The following is a 13,102-nucleotide window of genomic DNA, read 5'->3' on the forward strand; positions in this document are numbered from 1 at the left end:
GCTACCAAGAATAACGCATTCAAAACGTAAATAAAAAAATAATAATGTTATCAGTTACCTTTCAAATACGCAATATTTTAATTTTTTTTTGTTTGTTGCTTTCGCGTGGTCAGTAATTAGATTATATATGTTCGATTGACCGATTTACGGCTGCCGTTTTAGCAAAAACAACAATAGCGAAAATAATAAAATTTATTCAACTTCCTACATCGACTTTTCAAGACACCACTGCCATCTGTGTTTTCGGAAACACAAAAGGTTTAATGCCATCTATTGGTCACAATACAAAGCTATTCGCAAGAATTTTTAGCAGGCTGTTTCGTATGGAAGAAAAAATTCTTGATATTATGGCATGAACGAAAAAGTAATAAAGAAATAATCGCGTTGCAATTCTATTTATTTGTTCAATAATTGCAAACTCACTTTGGGGCGTCAATTTAATTAAGTCTATAAATTAATTTGTAACAATTTATAATAAGACTTCTATAAATTTCAATATTAGAGTTGAACACCTAAGGGTGCGGATAAACACGTAAACCCAACTGCAGAGCTGAACCACGACTTATAGGAAAAGAATGAAGCACTCGTAAAATGGAGCGAGACTTTGCTTGTGGTTGCTTCGTTCCTTTCCCGTAATTTGTGATTCGACTTGTGTCTATAGGCAGCACAAGGTGTATTTGAACAATTACAATTATTCTGAATTTGCCACTAATAAATAAATATTATTAATAACCAAATACTTTTTTTTAAATAGGCATGTCATTTATTTATTTTCACATTAATACCTCCACCCTAAGTTATTTTGTTTTGTTCATACGAAGCAGATACTTTGTGATGTGACATTATAATTTAAAATAAAACAATAACTTAGTAAAAGCGGTGCTTACTAAGTTAGTGTTACATGGTATATTTATGTAGACTAGCTTTACCCCGCCGCGCGTTGCTGGGGCTTAGTCTGTCCATGCAGATAGAGAAGCAATAGTGCGTATTGCTTTTACGTCCAACAGATGGAACCGTTTTATTATTTAAAAAAAAGGTATTTGTTTTTATCGGTCACAGGTGACATCTATATAATATAGGTATATAAAAACACGTGCGTGTTTGAATGCAAAGTTGTGTCAAAATTTCAAAGCAATCTGGAAGAACTTTCGGCGATTTAAGATTTTGAGCAAACAAACATTTATAGATAGATACATAGATAGAAAACATTTATAGATAGATACATAGATAGAAAACATTTATAGATAGATACATAGATAGAAGATTATTTTTTTAGTATATCTCTAGATACCTTAGTACATTTTGAATCCTTGATTTGATTGTGTTTTTAAAGTTAAATTATAAAATACAAATAATAAATACTTAATCAATTTTTTAACTTATTTTATATAATTATATTTTAAAACAATAACAAATGAACACCGTTCATTATTTATTCTTTTAATTTTTCTTTATTTATTTATTTAAACGACTTATTGGGTTGTTACAATAAGATTATAAATTATCTATTCTTACAATTCTCTCATTAATTATTTATTTATTAATGCCCTATTGGGTTGTTATACAATAAGATTATAAATAAATTTAAAAAAAACAATGTTAACTTAAACACACAAAAACAGGAAATTAAAAATTACAACAAAATAGCATGAAATGGAATGTTAAAAACACGCTAACTGAAGAACCCTTGAAATAAAAAATATATTATGAATACCGCATATGCATTTTGTACCAAAATTTTTAAAGGTAATATTTACTTCAATTTACTTATGTATTGGAATATGATTTGTAAAAGATATATTTTGAGTTAAAATAAAATAATAATGTAAATAAATGTGGAAATAAAAAAACCTATTTTTTTAAAGTTTTTTTTACCGAGATACAAATAAGTTGAACACCAATTGCTAACAAAAAATCATTTGTAATATATCAGGGAAAAAATGTATCCACGCCAACACTACGAAATGAATGCTTCATTATATGTATAAAGAGTGATTGGCATTTAAAATTTGAAACCCAGATGTAATTTGTATGTCGTTTTTAAGCCGACATACTTCAGACCTGCAGGCGTGGTTTGAATTTAAGACACACCGACACGCATTGATACCAATCGGTATTTACGGTATGTACCAATCAAATTATATTTATATTTATTTGGGTACCATATTACCAAATAAAAATTGTTTCAGTTTACTTTTGTTAGATGTTTTTATTTTTTCTACAAAATATAATATTTATAGTTGTTACAAAATAATATAAACCCACAGACATATGAATATTAATAGACTAGAACTTAAGGGTGAGGGGTAAAACCAACAGTTGCGGGACGCAGAGGGGAAAGCTGACTGATTCGTCAATAAATCAATCTGACAGTATATAGCAGGGCTTCCCTAACTGTGAGTCGCGACGCCCCGGGGCGCCGCGGGATCATCCCAGGGGCGTTGTGAGGCAATCTTTATAGCGTCTTCCACACGCACACTTCGGAGAAAAATTAAATGATCTCAATAAGTCCTTGCAGGGAAATAATACTCACATATTACAACTGGCAGATAAAATCACTTGGTTTCAGAAGAAGTTGCTCTTATGGAAAAGAAAATTAGAAGAAGATCAAGTAAGTTCCGAATGTTTCCCTGCTTTACAAGGCATTCTACAAGAAAAATCGACAGAAATTCTCGATCCTTCTTTAAAAATAAAATTTACACAGCACTTGTCATCTTGGAGCGAACATTTTGAAAAATGTTTTCCCGAAAATCTGGAGCAATATGATAACCCTTTCTTCTATTTTCAGAGTCGAATATTTTGTTGACGTATTTAGTTAAGACACTTTTATAAATGTTTCATAATTTACTTCCCAGTAAAGAACGATTAGCACACTTGAGAATCGCTACATTCGACCAATGTTGGAGGGTTGTCACAACCGCTCTGTTCCTATTAATAATAAAATTATGAAATCTTTAACCACTCGGAACATTAGAACGTCAAAAGACGTAAATATGATAATAGCGGTCAAGACATTAGTACGTCTTTTCACGTAAACGCGCGAGATTTTACAAAAATCGATTTATTTCCATCACTAGTATACGGATTGCCATGATTTAAAAAACAGAGTATCGATAATGAATAACGCTACGCATCTGCATTCAAGAATATCTATGGAATTTCGAGGTGCATTATCTAAGTCGATTGGACTTGTCATCTTGTTTGTTCATAATTTATTGCGTTTTTAAATAATTTATTAAAAATATTTTAGTTTGGGCGGTTAATATTTTGAGGTGACTAATAGTTTTTAATTATATTTCTTCAATATATAAAGTGTTATTTCTTTATGATACTCAGAAAATAGTACATTTTTCACAGCTTTGAAATAATGGTCAGCGATTTTTACATATTTTTGACGTTTTCAGAAAATGTATATTTAGAAACGCAAATATTTACGTATAACAAAACAATACGATAGTGAATTTCATAATCTTTCCAAAACATTTTTTAGAATGAGGCTACGTTTCCCAAAACGTGAGTTATGAAGCTTTTAACAAAACTCGTGAATAACACAAAAATTTTCGCGTTTTGACAGTTCGCAAAGGAACACAAAGTAAATAAAAGTCCTTTTCTGAGAGGTTAAGAGAATATATAACATTTCACTTTTAAAAAGATAATAGAAAAGGAAAACAAATGAAATTATATACACACAGCTTTTACCAGCTATTCCTAAGAGTATTTGGAGTAAAAATTTGGACATCATTTTGCCGTCCGATGACACTTTTTCAATTAAAAACAAAAAACATGATTTTCTATCACACATCGCAACTCGGTATAACCTAGCGCATTACGTGATATGCACTCCTTCTCGTTCCAGCAGTACCGTACATACGAAACAAGCGCGTACCTAACATGTGGTCCGTTGCGACGTGTGATAGTATGATCCAAAGATAATATATGATCGGTGGCGACGTGCAATAGAAAAATATAATATTTTTAATTTTAATAGATAAAAAAATATCATCGGACAGCAAAATGACACATAAATTTTTCATTCTAAACATGCTCACTGTATCTAAATTTTACTTCCAAACATACCAATTTTTAACAATTGATAACCAACCATTTATCCTAAATTAAGTGTTGTTTATGAGTTGTATAAAATTGAAAACTCGTTTAGTAATAACGCCATTAAAGTGGAATAAATTTAAAAATGATTGGTTTATTATCCTTTATTAATACGACGGAGTTCCAGCAAGATATAACAGATGAAAAAATAGACGTTCCAAATGATACGATTATGTATTTTATCAAAGCGCAAAAGGCGAAGGCACATCCCTGATTCTTATGCAAACGGCTTTGTGTTTTGCGTCCAGATGTATCAAGATGTGATAGTATATCGCACCTCCGGTGCTAAACTGTCACTTATGCAAGTTTTGTCAAAATTGATCTGAGTATGAGAAAAAATAACTAATGTACCTCTTTACTTGGTGCGTCATCGTCGATTGTGTAGTGCGTATAATTTCCGCGTGAGGGCAGTTATGTCGTTATGGTTTTGGTGCAAATCTAACCTCCTCTGGGAGAAACAACGTTTGATTGGTTAGTTGCGCGCGGCACCCCGCACGAATAACAGGCTCCTGGAGCTACAACGCCACTAAGGTAATTGCGAAAATTCATTTTTATGATTTTGGAGCAATAACAACACTTAAGTTGGTTGTGACATGAAATAATAAAGATACTTGTGTACGTAGTGACATTTTTTCCCCAATCCTTATGTTTTATGGTATAAAGTTTTCGTTTGATTAACAATTGTGACAATGTTCCTGATTCGTGGGGCGAAGAAGACTGGTAAACCATTTGTGGTAAAAGAAATGAATTACGATGATTTCTTTGATTTGAAGTCACTTGAGGAAAACATGAAGTTCAATATAGCAAAAAATTTAAACGGAGATGTAATTAAAACGGGTGATATTAAATGCATTAAATTCACAAAGAATTGTGAAAATTACCAATATCGAACAACTTACAAAACTGAAAACTGGGAGGAAGCAAAAGCTATAATTCAACAAATAGGAAAAAATTTACGCGGAAGTGGAGGCAACGCCCAAAGAATAGATGACATTCCCTTCAATCAAGCATACACTTCAAAATTACCAATTACAGAACGCAAAAAGCGTGATTTATTGCAATTAGTGGAGGCAAATATCATACCAAGATACTATGAAAGTTTCTATAATGATCTCATTTAATTTTTTGTACTTCTAACATTCTATAAAGTCACATTTCCACTTGCAGGGAAAACAAGTTTATTGAAACCACAGCGTTAAAGACTCCCTGATTTTCCTGGGAATGTGACAATAAAAAGGTTTTTGATTTTTTAAGAGTACCCAATTAGAACAAAATTAATTCTAATTAAAATAATAATAATAAGTAAAAGAAATTGTATTTGTTTGATACTGTTGTTAATTGCGTAATTATAGTATTTAAATAGGTACCATCCGTGACCAACGACTGATTTAATATGAAACGTCGCTGAAAACCGTTCGTTAAATGGTAAGAAGACTGAGATTAAAAAGTTTGATTAATAGTAAAGTTCTATATGTAGAATTAAAAAAGTTTGTTATACTGCTTTGATATTTTAATTAATAAAACTTTAGAAAAGTATGATATCGTGTTTTGATTGTTATGACATAATTGCCTGGTAAATTGTTTTCTAGTGCCATAATGTCACTTCTGGGAGGGTTGTAAATTTAAAATGTTTATATTTTTTTATTACTAAGTTGTGAGACGTTTGCTTTTACTTTGATATGAAGTTTAAAGTTGTAGTTTAAATAATTACCAGTTCATTTTTTAGACAAGAAGAACTATACATTATAATAGGATGTCGAATTTTCAAACGCTTCTCCTGAAAAATTACATTATTTGCATAAGTGACAGTTTAGCACCGGAGGTGCGATATGTTTCTACAACTGATCCATATTATACGATGTGAATAACCTTAAAATAAAGTAAAATAATGCTTACATATGGAATGTAATAGGACAATTGGGTTTATTCTCTTTTTCACATCTATTTTTACAAGTTTTCATAGCACAAGCCACCATTTTGCCGTGTTATTTCGTAAAATGCCTCGACCATAGCTCGACGCTAGTTCGCACAAGAATGATGACGTCACATATTCTAGATTCACGGGAGGCCATACGCGAGCCCAGCCGGCTCCAATGGAACCGGTATGGGGAGTGGGGAATAATACGCTTTTAATCACTTAGGGCAGGTCTACAAATATTCATATTATGTCTATGTATAAACCGCATAGTGTAGTATGATACATCATTAGAACAATAAAAAATGTTTTTTATTGAAGTTTCGCATTGCATTTCGCCCAACAGAAAGGTGTTGGTTATATAAGTTATAAGATAAAAGTAAAAAGAAAACAAATTAGGTGGAAAATTTTCAGGTCATGCAGATTTTCAAGAGAAGTTCCAAACAAATTTTTAATATTTTAAGGCCAACAATGTTAGTTTAACAATTTTTAAATACACATATTTGAATTTTGTTTTTGTGAATGAATGAATGCAAATCTTCTTTTTGGAAGGTGATGAAATACACTTTCAATTTTTTTTAATAAAAATAATGTATAACTTCTGAAATATTAAAAATTTGATGGAAAACCTAAAACTTTTAAAACTGGCTCACTTTTTTTGTAATTAACAGAAATCAGTGATAATGAAAACAAAAACAAACACAAGCGCATGCGCATGCGCACGCACACGCACACGCACACACACATGCACAGAACCACATTTTATCAAACAAAATGTATTATAAACGTTATTGTCACCTCACTTTACTGTCGTTTCATGTAAAAATAATTAATAAAAAAATCATAAAGTTTCATAAATTTTTTTCAAACTAGTTTCATAAAGGTGAACATTTTAATTCTTCTGTGGTTAACTTCTAGGTTTGAATATAAAGCGTGGTTTTTCTCTTTACAACACCGTTTAGATTGTATTTCTCACCATGACAGTAAGGGAGATGCATATATTTCTATGAACATATTGATGAAGAAAAGACAAAAAGGCGTAAGCGCCAATTTAGTCAAAAATGAGCAAAATATACAGTTTTGATAAGACAAATTTTTTAATCAAAACAGTTTGATTAACTCATTTTTATGAAGATATGTTCCCAAAAACAACTAGCTTGAGGGGTTAAAATAAGTGCTGAAAAAAAAAACAATAAGAGCAATAATAACTTATTTAAAGTGAAAATAATAATTTTCACTTACCTTTAGAAGCATCAGGATTTTCTGGGACAGGTCATAGTCAAAGTTGGAGTATTTAGAGTCCGACATGTCGTAGATGAAGACCAGGCCAGCCCTCTGCGTCTCCAAGGACTGTAGAGCGACGTCCAGTTGGTACACTACGCCCTGTGGGGGAAAAGGAACAATAAATTAATATTAATAGTTTACTTAGTGAAGCTAGGCAGTCCACAATATAGTGCAGGTCATACCGTGATATATGGCAGTGAAGTTTGGAACTGACAGAGGAAGGATGAAAGTAAACCTAGATCCCTTTGGTAAAATCAAGTACGATTGTGTAAGTCATGTAGAGATTGGCAAAGAGTGCAAAGAAAATAAAGAGTAAGTGTAACAAGTAAGATTAAAAAAGGGCCGCTTAGATGGTTTGGAATCTACCATCAGATATGGAACGTCTTGGGGAAACTCGTGCAAGACAAATATAGGCTACATTCAAACAGTCCAAAACTCTGTGACTAAGCATTTGGTAAGCAAAAAAAGTGAGGGGACTATTATGTGTGAAATACATTTGTCTTATAAAATGAGTGTGTTTTTATACTTTTTTCATTACCAGATATTTTAGTTAAAAAAAAAAAATTACGTTAAGTGAGCCATTTTAATATTTTTCTTTTTTATGTCTGCATGAATAATTTTAATATTTTAAAAATTATGTGCGTATTTAGTAATAAAATTTACTAAATTTCAATATTCAAAAAGTGTGTGCGCATATAGTAATAAATTTTAAAGTGTATTTTGTCGCCTTTCAAAAACAGTTTTTCATTTTCGGATACGCTCAGAAACATTGCATTTATTTGAATTTTATCTTCTGACAGAATATGCCGGAGGCCTGAGGGGTTAGTCAATTGTTATTCTCTCTGATTGTGGGTGCGTCAAATCTTAAATACCATTTACAGTGTATAACCTAACCTCAATGACATGTGTTAAAAACTAAAATACAAATCGGAATAATTTTCACACAAGTGATTAATTATATAGCAACATGATGGATATGGACATAATGAATGACTATAAATATAATCATCGCCTTCTACAAGCCTCCAGTCATCGACCCATTGTGCTGAGGCAGTGGGCGTACTTTACATTCTTTTTCAGACGGAGAATGATTCACAGTCACCCACCTGGTTTCCAGGCAAAACCATTTATCATAATCTTTAGGAATCATCGCAACGGCAAATGTAATCCTTAACATGAATGGATTTGGAAATCATTTAACCCATATTTTGCTGAGGATGCGAAAACGCAATGGTCAGCTTGCCGGTCATATTTTGTAATATTTATAAGGAATAACCGTTAATAAGATTTTAATTTATAATTAGAAAAAAAAAAATTCAATTTAGTATCTAGGTAGAGGAACACTTTCAAAGATGGACAAAATACGGCACTCAGGTTAACTGTTTTTAAATTAGTATTACCTTTGAGCCCTCATGCCTCTGGCATATTCTGTCAAGTGTTTCTGCTTTTGAAAAGTGCATATGAATATGCTTTCAAATTTTATTATTAGAAATAAATACATAATTTTTGGAAATATTAAAAATTTTTAGCACAAAAAAACAGATTGATCGTTCTTCTACGCATCATTTTACCGCATTAATCATTTACAGCACACAGTTCTTGCACTAATTTACTCGATCGATCGCTGCGCGAGGCCGCTACTTACATTAGTCATCTTCATTCGTCATTCGTCGTCACACAACACCGGTTATCTTCTTTCTAGTTTTTGATCATTTAAAAATGAACCATTGAAATTTAGGAATCGCCTATTTTTAATTGTTTTAGAGTAAGTATTTATGTATGAATGAGGCTTTTCCATAATAAATCGATTGTTTTCAAACATTTTTCATCAACCACCAGCACAACATTTTTGTACAGCTCAAAGAGTTGACTCAATTGAACGGGAGTCGTGAGCTAAGAGAGTATGGGCAGTGAAAATACTGTGTGTCGATACGGCTCTCCCGCCACACGACTCCCCCGCTACATGGCTCTGCCAGTACGGCCATCCCGCTACATGGCTCCGCCAGTACGGCTACCCCGCTACACGGCTCTTCAGCTACATGCCTCCGCCAGTCCGCTACATGGCTCCGCCAGTACGGCCATCCCGCTACATGGCTCCGCCAGTACGGCTACCCCGCTACACGGTTCTTCAGCTACATGCCTCCGCCAGTCCGCTACATGGCTACGCCAGATGCTAGGTAGTTAGTAGGTGTAGGTACATATGTCCAAGTCCAGATGCCGGACTGTCAGACGCCGTTCATGTCTCTGAATATGTAATAACAATTAATACATGGAAAATTTTTGTGGCGCTATTTTTCTATAATATCTCCTGATAAAAAAAGAGTAACCGTTCAATTGAGTTGTGGTACAGTTTACCGGGAGTCGTACAAATATGGCTCATCAAAAAGAGCTAGTTCATAGTATATTTTCAATAGGACCTGTCAAAAACAATATATTGAAATTTGCACTTTTCCAACCCACGACCTACCACAAACCCACGTTGTAGATATTATTAGAGATTGTGTAAACAATTTGAGATCACGATTTGATATGCAATATCTAGTTTAAGTACATAATTTATATCAACGGACAGAGTTAATTAAAAAATTCATACCCCTTGGGAGGAAAAATTGTACAGTGTTTTGCACTGTTTTTTTGAGACAAAAATTTCAATTTTCATTAGTAAAATTAAATAATGTAAAAATATTGTACATAGCTACTATCAGAAATTTGAAAGATTGATAAATTCGCAGAAACAAAACTGATAACTGAAATATGGTTTATATTACAGCAGAGAAGTTGATAAACTAATTTGATTTGAGTATAGTTTCATGGAATTGATCCAATATAAATTCTCAGAAAAGCCATATGTATTTACAGTAGTGCCTAGGTTAATGGAGATACTAAGAATATAAATTTGCTGCGACGAGGTCAACAATAATACTTCTAGCCTAGTGGTGAACAGAAGATAATTCATAGAAGTGAAAGAAAACTGATGTCGCCAATTTGCATACGACCTTTTGACTCCTAGGCCACTGGCCAATGAAATTGATCATCTGTTCAACAAAGATATTCGATATTTAAAAAATTTTGATCAATTCACCCGAAGTAAAGAAAAGTTGAACTTACTTTAACCCTCCCGAACCGGATGGGGTAATACACATCGCCGAACGATAGTTTTAACCATATATTAGTTATTTTTTTTTTTAATAGTAGACTAATGCACAAGACAATCTAATGACAAGATTTTTAATTCATAGCACAAAGGATAAGAAATGTAGAAATAATATGTCTCGATGCCATCTAGTGAGAAATTTAGCACTAACAAAGCCTTTCCTACAAAAATAAAGTTGGTTGTTTACAGGTGAAAAAAATGTAATAAGCAGTAATTGTTGATTGAAGTACTAGTAGATATTGAATTATTTGGCGTATTGGAAATAAGCTGATGTAGCTCAGTGGTCCAGAGCACCTGACCGGACATCAGAAGGCAAAGGTTCAATTCCCGTCGGAGGCATTTATTTTTACTCGGAAGACATTTTAAATTTGTATTGAAATATCAGGCGACTAATTATTGCTTATAATAATTTCATATATAAGTTGTTTCTTACGAGGGTGGACTGAAAAGTTTCCGACCTCAACGCAAAGATGGCGGTACTCGTCAATAAAAGCTAGTGAATATACTTGTGCATCTTTTGAAAGTTACTCACCAAAGTTTCGGCCATTTTGGACGCGCAGTTTTTAGATGACAGTCGTTTGAGTGAGTCGATGTGTGTGTTTTTGAGAATTGAGCTGTTATTAAATTTTTGTTTTTGAAAGGCAATACGCCTACGCGAATCAAAGATGAGTTGGACAATGTGTATGGGGACTCTAAACCATCATTTACCACAGTGAAATTTTGGGCAGCTGAATTTAAACGTGGCCGTAGGAGCTTGGGAGACGATGAACGTTAGACCAAAAACGTGTTGGAATGAACATTTCCAACGTTCTGTTGGCGCAGTTTAGACGCAATAAATCCGAGTTTTGGCGCCGATTAATTACTGTAGATGAAACTTGGATACACCATTATACGCCCGAAACAAAAATACAGTAAAAAATGTGGACTGCAAAGGGGGAACCGGCTTCAAAAAAAGCAAACACTGTTTTCTAGGCTGGGAAAGTGATGGCGACTGTTTTTTGGGATAGGCATGGAGAGTTATCTTAATTGATTATCCTCAAAAAGGAAAAACTAATAAGAAAATGTAGAAAAAGAAAATCCTGTTTCACGAAGACAACGCGCCGTCTCACACCTCAGCGGTTGCAAGGGCAAAAATCCACGAATTACGGTTTGAACTGCTTGACCGTCCGCCTTACTCACCAGATCAAGCCTCAAGCGACATCTTTTTGTTTCCTAATCTAAAAACTGCGCTCGTAGGACAGAGATTTTCGTCAAATGAGGAGGCAATCACCTTTGTGAACAATTATTTTGCAGAGAAAAACCCCAAGCACTATTTGGATGGGTTAGAGAGATGAGAGCATCGCTGGGAGAAGAGTGTAGAGTTACAAGGAGACTATGTAGAAAAATAAATAAAAAAACTTAGGAAAAAAACCTTGTTTCATTGTGAGGTCGGAAACTTTTCAGACCACCCTCGTATATCACAAACTGTATAATTTAGGTAGTTCTAGAAAAACAATTCAGTAATTAATATTGATTAAAAAAAATATATCTCGTTTCTATTTTTAAAGGTATTAATTAAATAATAACTATCCAATTCTCACGAAATTACTTTCTCCTCTCCCCCTGATCTCCATTGTTTTTTTCTAAAAAATGTTTTTTTTTTTTTTTAACGTATATTTTATTTAGTTATAAAATTTTACATCTTATACCTAATATATTATTTTCTATGACTACTACAATATTATTTACTACTTACATACTAAAATTTAGATTTCACAACATTGAGACATAATCCACGAAAACTGCAAAACTTTTAGCTTCCTTAACAATTACCGGGAGTTCATTAACATTTTAAAACCTTTATAATAAATATTGTTTTGTGTTCCCGATAAATGTGTTTTAGGAAGCCTAAAATCCTTGCAGTTTCTCGTAGGATATAAATGAACTGTACTATTAATTCTAACATTCTTTGACATACAGTCAGGTAACATTTTATTTTTTAGCTTATAAATAAACACTAGGGTCACAAAGCACTCTCTTTAGAGTGAATTGCCTAATACGAAAAAAACACTAGGGTATTATAAACTAATCGTATTATAGGGTATTATAAACTAAGGATAGTATGTACATTTAGTTTTTTCCCTAATACCATGAATTTACTTTTAGTTACATTTAATTTCAATTTATTTATGTTTGCCACAAACAAGCCGCGAGTGCGTATGTAAAAAGTGAATTTTACTGCAAGTACCATGTTCAATAGTATGCATTCAAGTAATGCTCGATCTTACTGTTTGGCGTTAGGTATGAAAGGCCTAATTACACCTGGCGAGTGCTTGGTCGAGTCGCTAGCTTTGTTACTCGGCTGAGCAACTTATTGAAGAGTAGAGGTGATCACATGTACAAGAGACAGTGGGCGAATCAGTTCATTGAGATTAGTTATGATTAACATGGTTTTGCGATGGAGGGAAAAGAGAAAAATTAAGAGAGATTTACAACAAGAAACGTCAAACGCTCCTAAAAAATTCTAAATATTTAAAATTTTTAATTTTCTTTCGTTCACTGATTGACCCACACTAACCGAGTGAAGTGAGGAGTTGATTATGTTGGTGGAGAGGGTACATACTCGCCAGAGTCATTGGGCCTTGCTTTTATCCACTGTCTAG

At 33.1% G+C, this 13,102-nt stretch overlaps 1 protein-coding gene across 2 annotated transcripts in view; it reads right to left on the reverse strand.

The window, feature by feature from the left end:
• Positions 1-13,102, reverse strand: part of Ptpmeg2 (Protein tyrosine phosphatase Meg2) — a 417,214-nt gene that overhangs the window by 321,564 nt on the left and 82,548 nt on the right. For both annotated transcript variants that reach the window (XM_089642985.1, XM_089642978.1), the window contains exon 4: positions 7,265-7,405. In XM_089642985.1, the coding sequence (XP_089499111.1) occupies positions 7,265-7,405 (141 nt within the window). The remainder of the gene's footprint in view (positions 1-7,264; positions 7,406-13,102) is intronic.

The sequence above is a fragment of the Hesperophylax consimilis genome, chromosome 2 (genome assembly GCF_061612785.1).
Source record: "Hesperophylax consimilis isolate HC1 chromosome 2, BYU_Hcon_1.0, whole genome shotgun sequence".
Lineage (NCBI taxonomy): Eukaryota > Metazoa > Arthropoda > Insecta > Trichoptera > Limnephilidae > Hesperophylax > Hesperophylax consimilis.